We start from the raw sequence: 20434 nt of genomic DNA, 5'->3' as shown, positions 1-20434 counted from the left end.
ACATACCTGCCCTGGCCAGTTTGGCTCAGCGGTTAGAGCATCGGCCTGCGGTCCGGAGAGACCCGGGTTCGGTTCCCGCTAAGGGCACGTACCTTGGTTGCAGTTTGTCCCCGGCCCTGTTTGGATTGTGCGGGTGACAACCACTCGATGTGCCCCTTTCACATCAATGTTTCTCTTTCTCTCACCCTCTCTCTCCCTCCCACTCTATCTGAACAAAAAAAAAAAAAAATGGAAAAATGTCCTTGGGTAAGGATTAAAAAACAAAAACAAAACAAAACAAAAAACATACCCAACAGATAGAAGGAGAAGAGAAGTGAACTCAGAACAGATTCAAGAGTGGTCTGAACTCATCCAAACCAAGTATGAAGATATGCCTGGAGAAAATGCTACAACACAGAGAAGGCAGAGCTAACACACAAAATAACTTCACTTGCTCTTGTAGTAGAGCTTTCAGGTGGAGCAATCAGGATACTACTTCCTTATCTCTAGTATGACACCTCTCACACTGTCCTGTGGACAAGGCGGCTAAAAGTGGAAAAAATGGGTAAATTTAATTGGCTCAAATGGTGGCTGAGGACTACTAATTACTTAATTACATTAAATAACAAGAGTAGTTTCTAAGGAAGTGGCACAGAGCTCAAACCTCTGATAGGAACTAACCTCATTTTTATCAGAAGTTTGAATAAAATCAAAATACCTGTGTCCTCTACTGCCTCCCCTCTCTGTGGCCTCATTTTCTCATCTAAATGTGGGCGTGCACTGGGTTCAGTCCTTGATCCTTGTACCTGCAGCTGGACTTTTCTCGTGAACTCCAGAAGCACAGTCAGCTACTTACCTGACATCTGCTCATAGTTGTTTCCAGATTTTAACATAACAATAGTCACCCACTTATCTGTGGTTTTGCTTTCCATGGTTTTAGTGACCTGCAGTCAATCCCCCAATCATCTTCCCAACACATGACATGGAAAATTCCAGAAATAAATAGCTCATAAATTTTAATTTGTGAGCCATTCTGAGTATTGGGATGAAATCTTGAGCTGTCCCACATAGCCCAGGACATGATTCATGTCTTTGTTCAGCTTACCTGTGGCGTATACTCTACCCACCCATCAGCCACTTGGTAGCCGTCTTGGTTATCAGACGACTGTCATGGTATCACAATGCTGTGTTCAAGTAACATTTATTGTAGCCTAACACAACATCACAATACCTACGTCATTCCCCTCACTTAAACTCATCAGGCAGACACTGTAACACCTCACCTCATTACAGGAAGAGTCGGTACCGTATAAAATATTTGAGAGAGATGGACCACATTCATATAACTTTTATTACAGTATATTATTATAAGTGTTCTATTTTATTAGTTATTGTTGTTAATCTCTTACTATGCCTGATTTATAAATTAAACTATCATAGGTATGTATTATAGAAAAAAAGATTGCATATGTAGGATCCAGTACTATTGGCAGTTCCAGGAGGGGGTCTTGAAATCCCTGCAGACAGAGAAGGACCACTTTATATAAAACTGGGTGTCAGCTGTCTCTCCATTGATTCCTTCACATCTCAGAACCCCCATCTCAGAAACGTCAACTCTAATGTTCCAGTAGCTCAGGCCAGAAACTGTGGAGCCAATCCCAAATCCTATCTTTCTCTCATCATCTTTATCCAAATTGTCAGGAAATCCTCTCTGCTGTATGTTCAAAAATACATGTAGAGTTTGACCATCCCTCAGTTCCTATTTCTTAGACAGTGCAATAGAGTTCTAGCTGATGTTTCCAGCCTTCTCCAGTATAATTCAGGCTCAACGTAACCACCTGCATGATGGTTCAAATAAAATCATGTCACATCTCTGATCAGACCCAACATCTTCCCATCTCACTCAAGGCAAAACTTAAAGTTGTTACAATGCTCTAAAGACTCAACAGGACCCCATCACCACCCTGACCTCCCCTTCATCATTCTACTGAAGCCTAGCTGTCAGTTCCTGCCACAGTGCCTCTGCACATGCTACATCCTCTCCCTGGACCATTCCCCTCTCAGGAATCTACATGGCTCCATACTGTCCCTCCTTCAAATCTTTACTTTAAAAAATAAAACACCTTCACGGTGAAACCTTCCCTGGTCACTTGGCTAAAATCAGTCCCTTCTTTCTGAACTGTCTCCTACATCCTACCCCCTATACCCCACAAGGTCTGGACTTCTTCCCTTCTCTAATTTTCCCCCTAGCACTTAGCTCATCTGAAAAACTATATATAACACATATTTTTCTTTTTATTACCTGTCTCAGTCACTGCAGTGTAAGCTCCAAGAAGCAGGAATTTTATGTTCTGTCAATTGGTATAGCCCTGGTGTCTAAAACAGCACCAGTCACATGGAGGCACGGTGCTCCATGATTACTGAAGAATGATGAATGAAACTATAAAATAAGAAGATCATAAGATGAGTTTGAAGTACTATCCCCATATAATTTCCCTGTGTTTCCATGCAATGGTGGAAGAAAACATTACGACATGATAATTTGGGGGTTAAGTATGGGTTTCTATTACTATGGTAACACCAGACCTCTTTAGACTTTGATAATTTCATTTTTCTTCTCATGTCTACCCTTCTTTACAAAAATATGAAACACCAAAACTTTCAACCAGATGAACAAGAGAGAGATAATTATCTTTCCAAAGGAACTCTTCCTTTGCAAAGGGACTCATCTGGGGACAACTGCCACAATGAGCCCTGTGAGATAGTATTAAAGAATGGGATTTATATTCAAGGTTTCAGAAATATATTATATGGGTAATGCTAGGCACCCTGTTGCTGACACCCTCTCTTATTCTGGAAACATGAAAGTTGAAAGACTCACCCCGTAGTTCTCAAAGATTGTACCTGCACTAAAAAATTCAAAGTGACCAAGCATTATGCAAGTTCTCAACAGAGAAGTCCTTTCCTCTGTAGTAACTTTTGGCAGGTAAAATTATTCTCAAAAGATGACTTTACTTCATTTAGTTCAAGAAAATGGATTTACAACTTGACTTTTCTGTCCTTGGCTTTCTCTAAAATATTCCTAGGACAATCTAATTATTCAGAATATTCCTGGATATGTCGGGCCAACCTAGTTTTTAAACAGTGTCCTTCACCCTGGCGGTTGTAGCTCAGTGGTTGAGTATTGTCGTGTGCTCCGTCCGAAAGGTCACTGGTTCGATTCCCAATCAGGGCACATGCCTGGGTTGCGGGCTTGACCCCCAATAGGGGACATGCAGGAAGTAGCTGATGGGTGTTTCTTGTCCACCTATGTTTCTCTCTTTCTCTCCCTATCCCTTTCTCTCCCTAAAATCAATGAAAAAACAACATATTGTAAAATAGTGCCCTAACACGTCAGGTGAGTGAAGAGGCCACTCGGGAGCTGCTGCACGGCTTCTCACTTGTCCAACGGGATATTGATGTTTTCCCAATCCCGGCATCTCCCCCAAGGAATCAATACCTCACTAGTCAGCAAAGCAGATGGAGATGAAAAGACGACCTTGGGAGAGCATCCACAAATCTAAGGGGGCTTCAAAGATGGCAAACAAGATACATTAAGGAAGGTAAAGGACTGCCTGGCCAGTTTGGCTCGGTGGCTGCGCGTCGACCCCTGTACCAAGAGTTCGCTGGTTCAATTCCCCTCCAGGTTGTGGGCCAAATCCCCAGTGGGGGGCAGGCAGGAGGCGGTCAATTGATGTTCTCTCTCATCGATGTTTCCATTTCTTTCTCCCTCTCCCTTCCTCTCTCTCTAAAAGCAATAAAGAAAAAAAATTTTTTTTTTAAATAAAGAAGGTAAAGGACCACAAAACTGGGCCCTGGTCGGTTTGGCTCAGCGGTTGGAGCATCAGCCTGTGGACCAGAGTCCCAGGTTCGGTTCCTGCTAGGGGCACATACCAAAAAATAAACTTTTTAAAAAAAAGGACCACAAAACTGGGACAAACAAAATCAGTACTGAAAAATGTGAAGTAACACAAGGAGGAAGAAGTCAAGCATGTATCAGTAACAGAACTGCTCCTGAAACAAGGAAGCAACCCTACCCAGAAGGTTCTGAAGGAGGTCCTGACAGACACAGAGCCCTGCCTATTTTTTTTTCTTTTAAAAGTAGAAGCTGAGCCCAGCCAGTGTGGCTCAGTGGATTGGGTATTGTCCCATGGACTGAGAGCTCCTGGTTTGACTCCCCATCAGGGCACGTGCCTGGGTTGCAGGCTAGATCCCCAGTGGGGGGCATGCAGGAGGTAGCTGATTGATGTTTCTCTCACATTGATGTTTCTATGTCTCTCTCCCTTCCTCTCTCTCTAAAAAAGTCAATAACAACATATTTTAAAAGTAGAAGCTGAGCCCTTCCCAGGTGGCTCAGTTGATTGGAGCATGACTATACACCAAAAGGTTGTGGGTACAATGCCCTGTCAGGGCACATATCTAGGTTGTGGGTTTGATCCCAGGTTGGGGCATGTACGGGAGGCAGCAATCAATGCCCCCACCCCCCTTTTCTCCCTTCCTCTCTTTCTAAAAGCAATAAAAAAAATATATCCTTGGGTGAGGATTAAAAATAATAATATTAATAAAATAAAAGTAGAAACTGAGATAGAAAGCACCAGGTAGATTCAGAATCAACCAGACCTGAGTTTAAAATCCTAGTGCTGACACTCACTAGTTGTGACTTATATCCTTTTGTACTTTGGTTTCCACATTATAAAATGAGGATAAAATAACCATACTTTTAAAGAAAACATAATAACTAAGATTGAATCAGAAATGAAGTAGACAGTCAACAAAAGGTCAAAGGGCATGGGAACCTTCTAGTTAAGCATGGCAGACTGAGGGAGTATGTTTATTTCCTTTTCTTACCAAAATCCAAAACAATGATTTCCAAAAAATTAATATTTCAAACAGAATGTCAAGAATGAAAATAATGAGAAAATGTGCATCAGTATTCAAGAGATCTCAACATACTTTTCGAAATCTGAAAGTAATGGAAAACAGTAGATTTACTAGTATGTACACAGCATGGTCTAAGGGTGTATAATGGGACATATGGACAATAAGAGCGCTCAGTAATTCCCAGAGAATACAAGACTCATGTATTGAGAGTGGCTGAAATTAGGGGGACTGGTTCAAGGTCAGAACAGGGAATGTCAATCACATCCTTCCCCCATGCTTCCACGTAGAATACCAGCAGCTAGGCTGCACCCCTAGGCAAATACTAGCTTATCCTCTGAATACAACCAAAGAGAAGAAACTTGAGACTCAAGAGGCCCCCAAAACTTTCCTATGTAGATGGTATGGGACTGAAAAATGTGTCCACTAAAGGCCTACCAATACGGCAGCTGGAGTACCAACTCCTCCCTCACAGAACCCTGGCATCTTTACCCCTACTAGAAGAGAAGATTTCTATAGGAAAAAAAATACCTCCAATAGTTGATATTTTGGAGGCCCCAGTGACTACCAACCTAAAGTGACATCCACTAACCATCAACACAGCCACTAACCAAAAGCCTAATATCCACACAGAGCTCAGTATTTCCTTTTGATGGTCTAGTAATGCTTTTGATTTTTGGCAAGGATTATTTGATGTTTAAGGGGAACAATCTACATAAAATAGAAGAACAAAATGAACTGTGGGAATAACTCTAATGAGATATCTAATTCAAGAGACCAAAGAACACTGTAGAAAACAAATTAGTATCTTCACAAATATAAGTGATTACATTCTTAATGAGGAACAGGATGCTATGAAAAAGAATATTTAAAATAGGGAAGCTCTTCAAAATTAAAACTATAATTGATTACATTGAAACTCTAATAAAAGATTGGAAAGTAACACAAAGAAATGTAAAAAACAAAATAAAAATTACAAAGTACTGAAAAGATGAGGGGGAAAAGCATGGTAGGTACACAGACTTCATTCAGGAGGTCACACCAAACTAGGAGTTCCATAAAGAACATAAGCTGAAAGAGCTCACTATTGATGAACAAAAGTTCACACAGAGCATCGGATGGTGGAATTTCAGATTACCTGGGGTAAAGAGATAATCACACATTAAGAAGCTGCCTTACTCTCAAGAAGAGGTAACAGCTTCTCCTAATGCTCTCACAGTTCTCATCGAGGCCAATAGTTTTTATGGAACTTCAGACACCTTTATAATTACTCATGTTTATCAGTGTCCTTCCTGGAGACTGGGAACTCTTTGGTGGAAGAAAACTGTGCCCTTTATCATCAGTGCCCCAAGGTTTGCCAACGTGGCTACCTGAATTACAGGAGTGAATGAATAAATGAACAAAGTGTACACATGCATCTTAACCTGTGTGCATATGAAAATCACCATAATGCTGTTTTTCAAAAACATATGTTCTGTGCCCCTCCATCATCTCTAAGAGTAGGGCCAAGGAGTCTGAAACATTAATAAGTTTCTCAGATGTCCTGATGTACAACTCTGCTCAAGAATCATTGTCTTTGGCTAGAGCTCTGGACTAGATCTGAAGTCTTGGCCTGGTTTCTCCAATACAAGTCAGTAAAATGCCTCTCTGGAACTCCATTTCATTATTAGTAAAAAGACAAATATGATAGCCATTGTGCATGGCTCAAATGACAGTAGCTGAAACAAATGAGAGACACATGTTAAAGATTATGAGAATTTCAATGAACAGAAAATTGCTAAATTATGGTTCTTGGGGTGTGAAGGAGGAATAATTGAGATAATAAGATCCACAAGCTAATGGCAGAGTCTTGCAGGATGCTATACACCATTATCAGCAAAGAATTCTGCAGCTCCCAGTCTGGGGCCCAAGGAATTAAGGAAGGGCTGTTCCCTCACCTTCACTTTTCTTCTCCACTTCCTCTGCACGCTGTGCAAACTACAATCCCCCTGCTGTGCAAAGCGTCTAGAGAGATTTCTGGATGAAAGGAGTTACATAATGGGGAGTTCTCCTAGAAATACAACAGTAAATTAATTTTTATGCTCTACACAGTTCTCTAAGGATGGAAATGCTCCCTCAAAAGGCAGGGAAAATAGTAACACAGCACAAGAATCTTCTGAAAGAGTACTTGAGAAGCAGTGCAACAAACAATTCTGTTCCATCCAATAAACATTGACTAAGTGGTCACCGTCCAGGTGCAAGCCACTGTGCTAGTAGAAGACAATGAGGATCTCAGAGCACAGTGCGGGGGTCAGGCCCATAAAGGAAGAAGTCTAACATAATGTGGCAAGAGACAGGAGAGGCTGTCTCCCTGACCGGCAATAACAGATGATGCTTAAGCCAAGTCGTAAAGGAAGAGACAGGTGAATAACTGAGGGAGGCATGTTCCAGGTGGGGAGAATACCAAGATGTGAACAGGTTGGTATCACTGTAGGATAAATGGAAGGACAAAGTAGCCAGAGACAGGCCTGGAGAGGCAGAGAACAGCCTCACCATGGGGATTTCTATGGTCAGGAAGAAGGAACTTGTGAAGAATGAGTAACTGTGTATAAGGGTGCACGGCTTAGATGTCTGGGTGGATGTGACATCTCCAAAAGCTGATAAAGTTCGTTTCAGACCAGATGGGTTTGAAGAGTTGCCTGGGTGATATGCAGGTAGAGATCCAGAGAAATGAGGAAATCTGAAGTTTGAGAAAAAAGCTGTGGCCAGAGAGCGAGAGATCCATAAGGGATGCTGCCCAGACGCAGAATCTGAATGTAATCATTCCCTAGATCTGAGAACACGAGACACAGTCTACCAGTGAAGACCAGGACCACTGTCAGTCACAGTTGGTACCTGGCTGCACCCAGACAACATTTTCGTTCCAAAAGGAACCAGGATTCGACCTGCTTTTTCCAACTTCCTTCGCCTACACTTTCCACATAGCTCATCTCTGCTTTAGATTAAGCTCAAGAGAGAACAGAGACTCTAGAACATCTTCCCTCTTTGAAATTCAGAGAGACAGGCACATAGGTCTTTTTCCTTAAAAGATTTTTACAGAAATAAATATAATGGGGAGCTAGAAGAGAATGTCATAAAACACCTTTCCCTCTGCATACCAAGCTATGGTTATATTCTCTGAGGGTTCATTTCTATTGCCCTACAATGTCTTAGTTGCAGTTGGATTTCAGACTATCCAGTATAACTAAAGACAAAAATTTAAATGTTATTATTAATTTTTGCTAATTCTTAAGCAAATGAATAACTTGAGTTTGAGGCTCTTGTACTTAGGCTACTCTCCACTTAAATAAACTGTTCTATTTTTCATATAGGGCATTAAGAATCTGTCAGAGTAATGGTTCAAATAGTTGTACAACAAACTAGTACATGATCATGACTATTAAACATTTCCTTTAAATGATGCCTCCTAACTTTCCTGACTAGATCTCAGATTGGGCCCCCCCCCCCTTTTTTTTATGTCCCCAAGTTCAACCAGCTCTAATCAGATCAGCTAAAAATGCAGGGTTAAATGTGCTGTGGAGGCACACTGTACAAACTCATCTAAATTCTTCGGAGATGGGTATCTAAAACCAGGAATACCTATTTCCAATCGGAAATAGGAAGACATTTTAAGAACAAGAACTGGCACCTAATAGCCTGCTGTGAACTCAGAAAGGGCTCACTAGATCTCGTTCAGTGCACAGACCCGGAGAGTCCGTCATTCAATACACACTGTGTTGAATCAACGAATACATCCGTGACTGTCAAGAATTTTTTCATGGTTTGACATTTGAAAAATGGGAATAATCAGAGATGGTCTGCTACCCAACTTAAAAATAAAGAGATTTTTTAAAAATGATGTTCAATACTCGATCCATTAAAAAGTGGATTAGAATAACTATCTACTCATACCCACGGGTAATTATCTACGCATTTCCAGTTTGTATAAACACATTATGTTTCTAAGTGCGTATTTTCCAGAAGCCCATAAAAAGAAATGATCTGTGATACTTCTCTGCAAGCAGTTTCCAGAAAACTAGCCACTTCTTAACTGCTGCATATTTCAGCTTGCAGAGCCATTTAAAATTAATAATAACAATAAAAGCTCACTAAACTCAATAAAACACAGAAAATTTTCCCTCCACATGAAAATTCCAGGCCAGCATTTCCTAAATATGTTTCACTGTTTTGTTAAGTGTTCTACATGGCCAAAAACATTTAGGAACTGTTGCATGGTGTAGTACCCTTTGAGAGGAGACAGTAAAAAAGCTATCATGTGTATGACACACCATCATTTTAGAAATCCACACTGACATAGGACATATCTTGATTTTAAAATGTTAAGATATGAGCCCTGGCCCATTTGCTCAGCGGTTAGAGCTTCAGCCCATGGACCAGAGAGTCCCGGGTTTGGTTCCCACTAAGGGCACATACCTCAGTTGCAGTTTATCCCCGGCCCTGGTTGGGGTCGTGTGGGTGGCAACCAGTCAATGTGTCTCTCTCACATCAATGTTTCTCTCTCTCTCTTCCTCTCTCTCTCCCTCCAGCTCTATCTGAAGATGTATGCAAAAAATAAATAAATAAATAAATAAATAAATAAATAAATGTAAAAAAATGTTCAAATATGAAGGAGCAAAAGGTATATGATAGAAAGAGAGAAATAGGTAATAACCTAATATAGCTTTAAGGAAGTCACCTAAGTGTTAAATTTTTTTTCTTTAAAATTGTCATGATAATAATGCCTACATTATAGGATCTGCTAAGGACCGAATGAGTTCATACACATAGAAATCTTTGCATAAGGCTAACATACAGCAAACAGAAAGAAACATGGCCATTGTTATTACTAGAGATTCGGAATGCACATTAGAATGCAAAGTCCCAAGAAGTCCTGCAGCAAGGGAAGCAGTGGTTTAGGTTGATTTTTTCAAATGTATTTGACTATGTATATGAATCCAGTTTCTCAGTTGTAAGATACAGAAGCTGCTGATGAAATAGTTTATTCAAGGATGTTGGGCAGCTTGTAGAATTATTCAGTAGTATAGAGAAACAGGACCCTGAAAACTCTGCTGTCTACCAAGGCTGGAGGCCTGTTCTCCACCACCCTGCCCAGAAAACATGGATCCTGCTTTGCACCTTCTTCTTCTAGTGGCTCACCTCTGAGTCAGTATGATCGGTGGAATCTAGGCCATGTGCCTGTGCCTCAGCTGCAAAGGAAGAACATTTTATAGGTTCTTCCTGGGAGGTGAGCTTCCCATGGCTAGAAGTTCCCCAAAGATAGCAAATGTGTTTAATAGCTGCTGGAAAGCCAAAGCACACGAAAGATAGCCACTACACTGTGAAACGCCCACTCTTCCCCCTGACAAAATAACTTCCTGTAGAGAACACTATTGGATGTACGTACTCCTTCTCTCTACGGGACACACGTCAGCATTCTTTTTAGCTTCAGGGGAGAATCTCAAATTGAGTGGAGTTTAATGTAAGAAAGCTTCTTCTGCCCTGGCCAGTTTGGCTCAGCGGTCAGAGTATCGGCCGGTGGTCCAGAGAGTCCGGGTTCGGTTCCTGCTAGGGGCATGTACCAAAAAAAAAAAGTGCAGAAAGCTTCTTCCTGGGGCACCCATTGATCTTAGAACATTCTTGATTTATGCCTGTTGTCCTAGAGTAATTATTAATAAGACTCCCATTCCTGGTTTGTATTTAAAATTTACATGGTCAGCCCTGGCCAGGGGGCTCAGTTGGCTGGAGTGCTGTCCTGTACACCAAAAGGGTGGGCCTAAAGAGTCACTTTAAGTCGGACAGAAACTGCCAAGGGAACTCTGCCAGGAGAACGGACCAGGAGAAAGGGCACTGCAGTTCTTTCTGTGAGTTTGGTTCCTGGCCCCATTAGTAGAGAGGTAACACCTGCTCCATTATTTCCCATCTACACGCATGTTTCCCTAGTATCCTGTTTCTGAACACAGCCACACATGAATCATTGCACCATAAGAGCAGGATGGAGCAACTTGGAAAGAGCCTAGATGTAGAAACAGACCCTTGTGCCAAGTGCAGCTGCTGTGTGCCTCAGAGCCACGCACAGACGGTGACACCCAGACCAGCGGACGGGCTGTGGGAACAGACAGTAGGGATGATAACAATGAGGATGGGGTGTGTGTGTGTGTGTGTGTGTGTGGTCAGACCTGACACATCCAGGGACCCCATATATTTTATGTCACTTCTTGCTCACAGCAACCCTAGAAGGTAGGTGGCCAAAGTCAGAGAATGAATCTAAAAGGAGCAACTGGTAGAGATTTCAGCAGCGGGCACCAAGAATGCATCAGGAAAAGGGGTCAGCAGATAAAAGAGCCCCATCAGCCCCTGAACTGGGCCCAGAACACAGGAATCACAGCTTTGGGGATGCACTAACAAAGGCAGGCCAGGGCTCTCATTCTAAAGAGACAAAGCTACCAAAGCATATTGTAAAAACTGGGCTTGGACACAGGAGTGCATAAAATAGCCATTAGCAGAGCTCAGGTGTGATGTGGAAAGTGTAATGTATTAGAACTCCTAATCTGTAGGGTGCCCATGTACATTTTTAAAAATCCTCACCAGAGGATATGTTTTGTATTAATTTTTAGAGAGAGAAAGAGAGAGAGAGAGACAGACATTGATGTGAGAGAAAAACATCAATCAGTTGCCTCCCACATGCACCCCAGCCAGGGATCAAACCCACAACCCAGGTATGTGCCCTAGCCTGGAATCCAGCCCACGACCTTTTGGTGTACACGACAGCACTCCAACCAACTGAGCCACACAGCCAGGGCTGATCATGTAAATTTTAATTACAAACCAGGAATGGGAATCTTATTAATAATAACACTAGGACAATAGGCATAAATCAAAAATGTTCCTGGAAAATGGGACATAGGATCCAATTACCTATCAGATAGGTAATTAAAGATTACCTATCTAATCTACAGGCAGAATTCAAAGAAACACGATTGATAAAGGGAAAGAATGCAGTGACTGAAAACCGGACTAAGGAGAGACTGTATTTCTACTCTTTCCTTTGTTTTCAATATTTGAAGAGATGATGTAAAAAAAAAAAAAAAAAATCAGAGATGGTAGCATATAATTTTCATTTCTTCTCTTAATTCACAGCCAGAAGTGAGCATGATTTTTCCAACAACAGCACGGGGCATGGAAACTCCCATGGAAAGTGACTCCAGAAGAGTGAGGAGCAAGAGGGTCAGTTGGCCTGAGCGGTGGGGTCAGCGGCGAGATGGAGGTTGGTCCCAGTGACAAACTCCGCCATCACCCTGCTCCAGCTTCAGAGACGGCCAAGCTGCTGGTGCTACGCACAGGATTTCCGCCTTTGGCGCATTTGAAACTTAGAAGACAGAAGAAAGGAAATCAGATGCTTATCATCAGACTGATTGTGACGTCACGCAAGAGGACAATCACGGATAGCAGATTCACTTTCTGAGAGAGAGGTCTCTATGGGAAATGTTCCTGATCCCAAACACAATCAAAGAATGAACGGGCAGCTGTCTCCAGACACTGCTGTCTCAGCGCCAGGCGGGCAGTGTGGTCTGGGCTGCTGTGCTGTAAACGCAGCAATGCGATCCTGGGAAAATAAGCAGAGCTTTATCCGACGCTTGAAAAAAGACTTCTGAACGGTCTGCACTGCAGCACGTCAGTGCTGCAGCACTGTTCCGGGGCTGACTGAACGCCAGCCTGGCGGGAAGGCATTTTCACGGGCCCCAGGTTCACCAGCAGTGCTCTGGAGGACAGAGCAGTGCTGAATGCATGCTCACCTTTTCCAGCAAGGCCTTGCACCCTCTTGGTTGTGTGAACAGTTGAGTGCACTCTCGGCTTGTGGAATTCCCACCGCCCTCTCTCTGGACAAGGCTTCTCATCAAAGTTTACATTTACAGGGATTTCGAGGATTATATAAATCCAGTATGTAAGGTCAGCAAGGCCTTAAGTTAATGAACATCATGCTCTCAGCAGAGTTCAAGGCAGCGATGGTTGAGCAGGAATGTCCGAGCGGCTGGGAAGGTGTCCAGAGGGGCCTTTGTCCCAGCAGCAGTTTCAACCCTCCCCACGAATTCAGGCTTCTTCCTTTCTTTCCTGTTTTTCTTGCTGGCACTTATTCACCATCCAACAGCCCACGCATTTCACTTATGTTTGTTGCTGGTATTCTCAAACATGAAGTCAGGATTCTGTCTGTTTTGTACCTCTCTTCCTAGTACCTGCTCAATATAACAAGTGCTCAATAATATTCGTCGAATGAATAAATGATGGAAGATTCCCCTCCCCATGTAAATATAAGTCATCCATTTGGTTTTCCCTTCAGATATGAAGTAACCAGTTGAGAACAGAGTTCTTCAAAACCCTGCTTCTGGGTTGAAAAGTGACTCGGTTGAAAGAAAGGAATATGGAGGCTGTGCAGAGCTGCAGTAAACCTGAGGGTGTGGCTAAGAGATAAGATAACTTTTCAAAACGCCAGACTAATATCCAAGAATCAGACCCTAAAAAACGTAATCTGCGTAAATTTCTGTGTCTTAATCACACCTGTGAGCTGTGCTCTACCTGTCTCTCTTTACAACAATAATCAATTCTTTAAACAGGCCAACAGGCTCAGTGGCCACCAGGAGGTAGACAATGATAGATACTCTGCCTTAAATAAAAGAAAGCATCCTAAAAAATAGAGAAGCAAGGAATGTTAACAGGAAAGAAAGGGGAAACGTGCACTGAGACCCCAAGAAGGAAGGCAAGGAACGGAGAAGTCACAACTCCTCGACATGAGGCCAGCTCAGAGACAGCGCAGAGAGAAGGTAGGGATAGAGACGCTCCAGAAATGGTGGAAACAAAACTAATCCCAACCAGGACAGAAAGTGTCACCCTCTTCACCCCCTGCTCCCTCCCTGTCATCTCCCAGTCCAAGCAGCTGCTCAGTCCTGCTGGTGTTTTCACCGCAGTGATATTCTCAAATCAAGTTTTTCTTTCCATCCCTAAAGCCTTTAGCTTAGTTCAAAGACTTGTTATGTCCCATAGGAAGGCAATAATTACCATGTCTCTCTGGCTCCAGGTTTCCACCCGGAATCTACATTTCCTTAGTCTCCTGGGCAAATCTGACCATTCTACTCACCAGCATAAACATCCAGCAGCTCCCCCTCAGCCTACTAGAAGGATGTCCGTCCAAGTTATATGTTCAAACCACTCTCCAATATGCGCACAAATGTTCACAATTGGGCCTAAGGTGAATTCCAAAATTAGGAACCGCGCAGAGACAATGCCTAGCTTACTGACAGCTGAAGCTCAAACACAGCTCAGTGCCTGTGCTCCTCGAGTGTCACTACGTGTCCCACAAATAAATACAAGGGGAACAATCATGATATAAAACTGTAGAATGCAGTCCTAATAATGTAAAACATACACACATACAGAAAATACCAAAAAATGTAAAATACAGCAAAACATTTATTTACAGTTTTCTCTGCATTTCTTCTGTTGTTGTTAATCCTCACCCAAGGCTATTTTTCCATTTTTCCCCCCAGATATAGGGGAATGGAGGGAGGGAGAGAGAGAGAGAGAAATATGGATGTGAGAGAGACACATCCGAACCTGAAACCTAGGTATGTGATCAGGATTTGAACCCGAGACTCTGGTCCTCAGACTGACACTCTAACTGCTGAGCCAAACCTGCCAGGGCTATTTATGCATTTTTTAACTTTCAAAATTACCATTAAAGTTTTTCTTTTCTCTCTCTCTGATACTGAATACAAAAACACACACACAAACAACAGGGAGTAGGGCAGGAATCATGTACTTGACAAATCAGACAGCAGCGTGGGGTATAATAGGAGGTGTAACACCCTTGTCACCCACATCGGATTCTTCACCTCCCAGCCCTGACTCTGCCAACTTCCTGCCCCTCAGCCCCCAGGAGAGTGACCAGTGCCACACCACACTGTGGTCTCACATGTGTACTTGCTGTCTACTCTCTCACTCCACTGCCCTGTAGTCCCAAGGTCGCAGGCTGGATTTCTGCCATCTTTTCATTCTAAAGCAAAGCACAATTCGTGATACAAAAGAACATATTATAGTTGATGGAATAAGTTAATTAACACACAAATAAGGCAGGAACACTTCATGTGTGGCCCATTTCTTCAATTTTTTCTAAAACCATACTTACCCAATAGGGTTGTTGTGTGGATTAGTGAAAAAATGTGTGTAAAACATTCCTGTCATATAAACACTCAATAAACAAAAACATTTATTAACTATTATCAACAGGTTGCTTTCCTCTCTTAACCAGAGTTATCTTAAATTATGGATAATAGTTCCTGTCCATCTCACCCCTTGAGGTGCAAAAGAGCTTAAAACAGTTTGGGAACTATCAACCATGAGACAAAAACATATTATTATTGTTATGATGATGATGACGATGGTTACATGCCTGTGTGTGTGTGTGTGTGTGTGTGTGTGTGTGTGTATCTTGCCTACAATAAGTTTATCATGTAAAGTCACATTACCTTTGCTGATGTTTCAAACCATCCTACGAATCCGTGCTCCTTGCAGAACTGGTCCATCTTGAGGCCATTGTTCATGAGCATATCCTTCCCCTGGTCACATTTGTTGGCCAACAACACCACTGAAACTGGTTTGCCATTAGGGAGACTTAACTTTGAGTCCAAATCATTTTTCCACTTTGTCACTGCTTCAAACGTAGCTGGCCTGGTGACATCGAAGACAATAAATGCACCCATGGCTTCTCGGTAATAGACCCTTGTCATGTTCCCAAATCTTTCTTGACCTATTGCCAAAAAGAAATAGAAATAAAAAACTTATTGCAACTATAAACCAAATATATTTCATCCTTACAAGGCCTCCAGATCACTCAGTAAAGTGCTTCATTACTTCTCTTTAAGAAATAAGCTAAATACACAATCATACAGCTTTGTTCTTGATCTTTGAGTCTAGTGGGGATTCATTCATTTAACAAGTATTTATTTAAACTTCTGCATGCCATGTAATGTTCTAGAATGGTGCTAATACAGTATCCCACTAGCCACATATGGCTACTTAAGTTCAAATGAATAAAACTAATCACAGTTTAAAATCCAGTTCCTCAGTCACACTATTTAACTACATTTCAAGTGTTCAACAACCACAGGTGGCTAGTGGCTAGAGTATTACACAACTCCAATACAGAACACTTCTATGATCACAGAATGTTCTATTAGACAACTCTGTTCTCAATACATGGGACACAGTGATTAAAACATGAAAATCCCTGCTGTCATGAAGATTACACTTTAGTGGGATGATACATCATAATGATAAACATAATAAATATGTAAATAACATAGTATATTAAAAAGGCATCCACAGCCCTGGCCTGTTTAGCTCAGTGGTTAGAGTGTCAGCCCATGCACCAAAGGGTCATGGGTTTAATTCCTGGTCAAGTTCAATCCCTGGTCCTGGTTGGGGTGATACAGGAGGCAACCAATCAATGTGTCTCTCTCACATCAATGTTTCTCTCTCTCTCTTTCCTTCCCTCCCTTCCACTCTATCTAAAAATGAATGGGAAAATATCCTCAGGTGAGGATTAATAAATAAATAGGCAACCACAGTAAACTCTAATTAAGGGTAATAGTAACAGCATTATTGTATGTTTACTAACCATCAGAAATGTAATTTACATAAATCATAATGAAGGTACAAATATTATTCCCATTTTAAAGAGAGAATACTGAGACTAAGTGAGGCAAAGTAACTTGTTTAAATTATACAGAGTAATAAACTTTGGAAGTTGAAATTCAAATCTGAGCTTTTTTAATCCATAGTCACTTACCAACACTAAATATTCTCAACTAATAGACCACAGGTCTTGTACTAGCTCTCCTCCAGGTTTAGGTACCAGAAGTGTCCTGTTTAACTCAAACGAACAGATAACAGATACATATGTGTCAATGCCAGTCTCTGGGTGTCATGCTAGGAATACACATGAACTAGATGACCTCTACCATTCAGTAATCTACAGCCTTTTGGATAAGAAAAGCCCTCTGGCACAGTGAAAGAGAGAGAGAGAAAGGGAGAAGGAGAGAAGGAGAGAGGGATAGGGAAAGGAGAGGGAATGAGGAAGAAAGGAAGGAAAGAAGACAGGAAGGAAGGAAGGAAGGAAGGAAGGAAGGAAGGAAGGAAGGAAGGAAGGAAGGAAGGAAGGAAGGGAGGGAAGGAGGGAAGGAGGGAAGGAGGGAGGGAGGGAGGGAGGGAGGGAGGGAGGGAGGGAAGGAGGGAGGGAGGGAGGGAGGGAGGGAGGGAAGAAATAAAAAGGGCGATTGGTCTTTTTTAGACCAATCAGCTCAAATAAGTTTTACTGTGAGTCTTAATATTCAAAGTGAAAATTCACAAGATTAGTAAACACTCTAAGTTTAGCCTTCCTCATTGGCAAAATGGCAATAATAATATGTGCCTAAAAAGGTTGTCTTAAGAATGAAATGAATTAACATGTGTGAAGCACCCAGCACGGTACCTTAGAAATACCTGGTACTTACATTTTCCCTCCCTTTCTCCAGCATGTTAAAAATTATAAAAGACAATATGATATAGGTAGTAAAATCATAGTTCCAGACCAGAGTCTATAAAAAAATAATAACAGGTATTTCAGACGATCAATGAAAATGAACAGAATCCTTTTGCTTATCATGCTGTCCACTAGTAGCTGCTGAAGACAGGGGCTAATGAAAACTGGGTTTATATTTTCTGAACCAAAAACTCCAGAAGTATATGATTAGACAAAGGCCTTTTATCCTGACTTGAGAATTTATGTTCAGAGTCTTACAAAGTTAAACAAATAAAAACAAAGTTATGTATGCATTCAATAAGCCAACATATCTTAGAATGAAATGCTGAAACCGGCATGTATCCAAGAACACACAGGATAACATACCTCTGAGAACACCTTCCACTTAACTTGGAGCTCAGGGTCTCATGATGATGAGTTTTAATTCAAGTTACCAAAGGCTTTTGCAGGTTGTTATTTCATATTAGCATTAGCACTGCAGCTTGTAAGAGAAAATGATCCCTAAGCCACAAGCACTTAGAGAAAACGGAAGAAGGTCGATGGCTCCCACAGTCATGTGTAAGCCTGTGTGCTCGGGTGTCACTCGGAAGAGTATCCATCAGAGCCAGAACATGGTGATCCTAAAACATTCCGCACATGGGTTATACCAGAGAAGCACGTTTTATTTTATTATCACAGTCATCCAGTCAATGAAAGGAAGAGGTATAATACTCTTCATATGACACAGTACCCACAGGTGAACTTTCCTTTTCCCCAAATGAGTTTTAAATTTTTCTTTCCATCTTTCCTCTTAGTTTCCGATGCAAAACAGTGAACTCCTTTGATACTACTCAGGGTGGACATGACATTTCAATAATACTGCGGCAGGGAGGCTCTGTGATCATTCAAGACTCTGAAGTCCTCTAGGCTTCGTAAGGATGTCTTATGATTCCTTTCAGGGAACTAATCAGAGGAAGTGCAAAGTCATGGGTTATTCAATAATCTACTTGTCCAGAGGTTTTCATAGCAGAGTCAGGCAGCTCTCAAAAAGAAAGATTTTACATTTCAAATATATGGCAAAAGGTCACTCTCAAGAATATGCAAAAAAGCAGTATGTGTAGGTTTAACATATTCATAGGAATTCAAAAGAGAAAACGTGTGTATGTTTGAGGGTGTGAGAGTGTGTTTGTCAGATGAGAAGCAAGGGATAAAAAAGTATGTTTCTAGAAAGAAAAGAGCTTTGTTTATCGAGGTCACTGGGCCAACAAACTCGGACAGTTTGTGTTTCCAGCGTTCCAGCAAGAGGTCACATTCGGACCACGGCATTTCCAGCCCTCACATTTGATCCTGCCGATCCTGTCAGCTGACAGCCTCTCTGCTGTTTCTCATTCAAAGAAGGAGAATCATGTGATTTTCAGTGAGTGCCTACATATGGGCAAAGTAGAGACCAGATGAATTGATCATAGGTAATGTACTGAAAAAAAAAAAATAGATCATAGTTCAAAAATCACCCCTGAGGCTAGATCACTCATTTTTCACATATTTATTGAGTAGTGCATATAGTCGAGGCTCTATTTTGTGCTGCAAAATACAGTCTTTTGTCCTAGAGGAACTAAGAAGTGTCATACTGGAACCGAGCCCATTCACCACACAGGGTCTGCTTCTCCCAGTCTCTAAACACAGTGTGCGTGTGGCTCGTGATTCAGCTTCCAGCTTCGAGGGCTATTACATGGCAGTCAACTGAATCACACAACAATGCAATGCCTGCAATAACAATTTGGATAACCTCACTGCAGACAGCAGTAACCTGAAGGGTCAGAAAACACGGGTCTTAATTTTAATCACTGGTCAACCTTAGACAAATGTGTTTCTTATTTTTAATCACTGGTCAACCTTAGACAAATGTTATTTCTCTCTCTAAGACTCAGTTCTCTCAACTGTAAAATGAAGATGTTCTGACCTACCTCTAAGGTCCTTTCCTGCTTTTATGCCCTTCTAGCCCTATGATATATCAGGATTTTTAAAAAATTAATAAAATAAATGAATAAATATCTACCTTAAAGAGATATCTGCACACACATGTTCACTGCAACATTACTGACAACAGTGAAGACATGGAAAAAACTTAAGTGTCCATCAACAGATGAATAAAGAAAATGTGATGTGTATACATACACACACACACACAGCAGAACATGACTCATCTTTTAAAAAGAAGGAAATCTTGCCTTTTATGACAACACAGGTAAATGCAGTGAGAGCAGTATGCTAAGAAAATAAGCCAGGAAGAGAAAGAAAAATACTGTATAATATCTTATATGTGGAGCCTAAAAAAAAGCTGAACTCATAGAAACAGAGACTAGAATGGTGGTTGCCAGGTACTGAGGGTGGGGCAATGGAAAATAGGGAAATGTTGGTCAAATGGTATAAACTTCCTGTTATAAGATGACTAAGTTCTGGGGATCTAATGTGTAGCATGGTGACTACAGTTAACGTTACTGTATTGAAACTTCAAATTAGCTAAGAGAGTAGATTTTTTAAAACTTATCTTTATTGTTGCATGTATTACAGGGGTCCTGCTCCCCTCCTGCCTTCCCCACACTATTGTCAGTGTCTAATGGCCATGCATATATGCATAGAAGTTTTTTGGTTTCTCTCTTCCCACCCCTCCTCCCCTCTTCCCTTTGAGGTTCATCGGTCTAACAACCAATTTGTACTTCTTAATCCCTTCATCTTTTTCACCCCTCCCATCTGGCAACCAACAAAAAGTTCTCTGTATCTATGAATCTGTTTCTGTTCTGCTTGCTCATTTTGTTTGTAGTTGCAATTGTTGAAAGACATATATTTATTAAGAGAGTAGATCTTAAATATGCTCACCACACACGCAAAGACATGGTAATTATGTGAGGTAACGGAGGTGTAAACCCTACTGTGCTAATCATTTCACAATGTATAAGTATATCAAACCAT

General features: G+C 41.5%; 1 protein-coding gene across 1 annotated transcript in view; it reads right to left on the bottom strand.

Annotated features, from left to right (window-relative positions):
* The window catches only part of RAB38 (RAB38, member RAS oncogene family), a 60263-nt gene that overhangs the window by 22088 nt on the left and 17741 nt on the right, over nucleotides 1-20434 (bottom strand). The window contains exon 2 of the mRNA XM_036258687.1: nucleotides 15432-15712. Coding sequence (XP_036114580.1) covers nucleotides 15432-15712 — 281 coding nt within the window. The remainder of the gene's footprint in view (nucleotides 1-15431; nucleotides 15713-20434) is intronic.

Source organism: Molossus molossus, unplaced genomic scaffold (genome assembly GCF_014108415.1).
Source record: "Molossus molossus isolate mMolMol1 unplaced genomic scaffold, mMolMol1.p scaffold_m16_p_13, whole genome shotgun sequence".
Classification (NCBI taxonomy): Eukaryota; Metazoa; Chordata; class Mammalia; order Chiroptera; family Molossidae; genus Molossus; species Molossus molossus.
The sequence above is the reverse complement of the archived record's forward strand: the minus strand, read 5'-3'. Positions and strand labels throughout refer to the sequence as shown.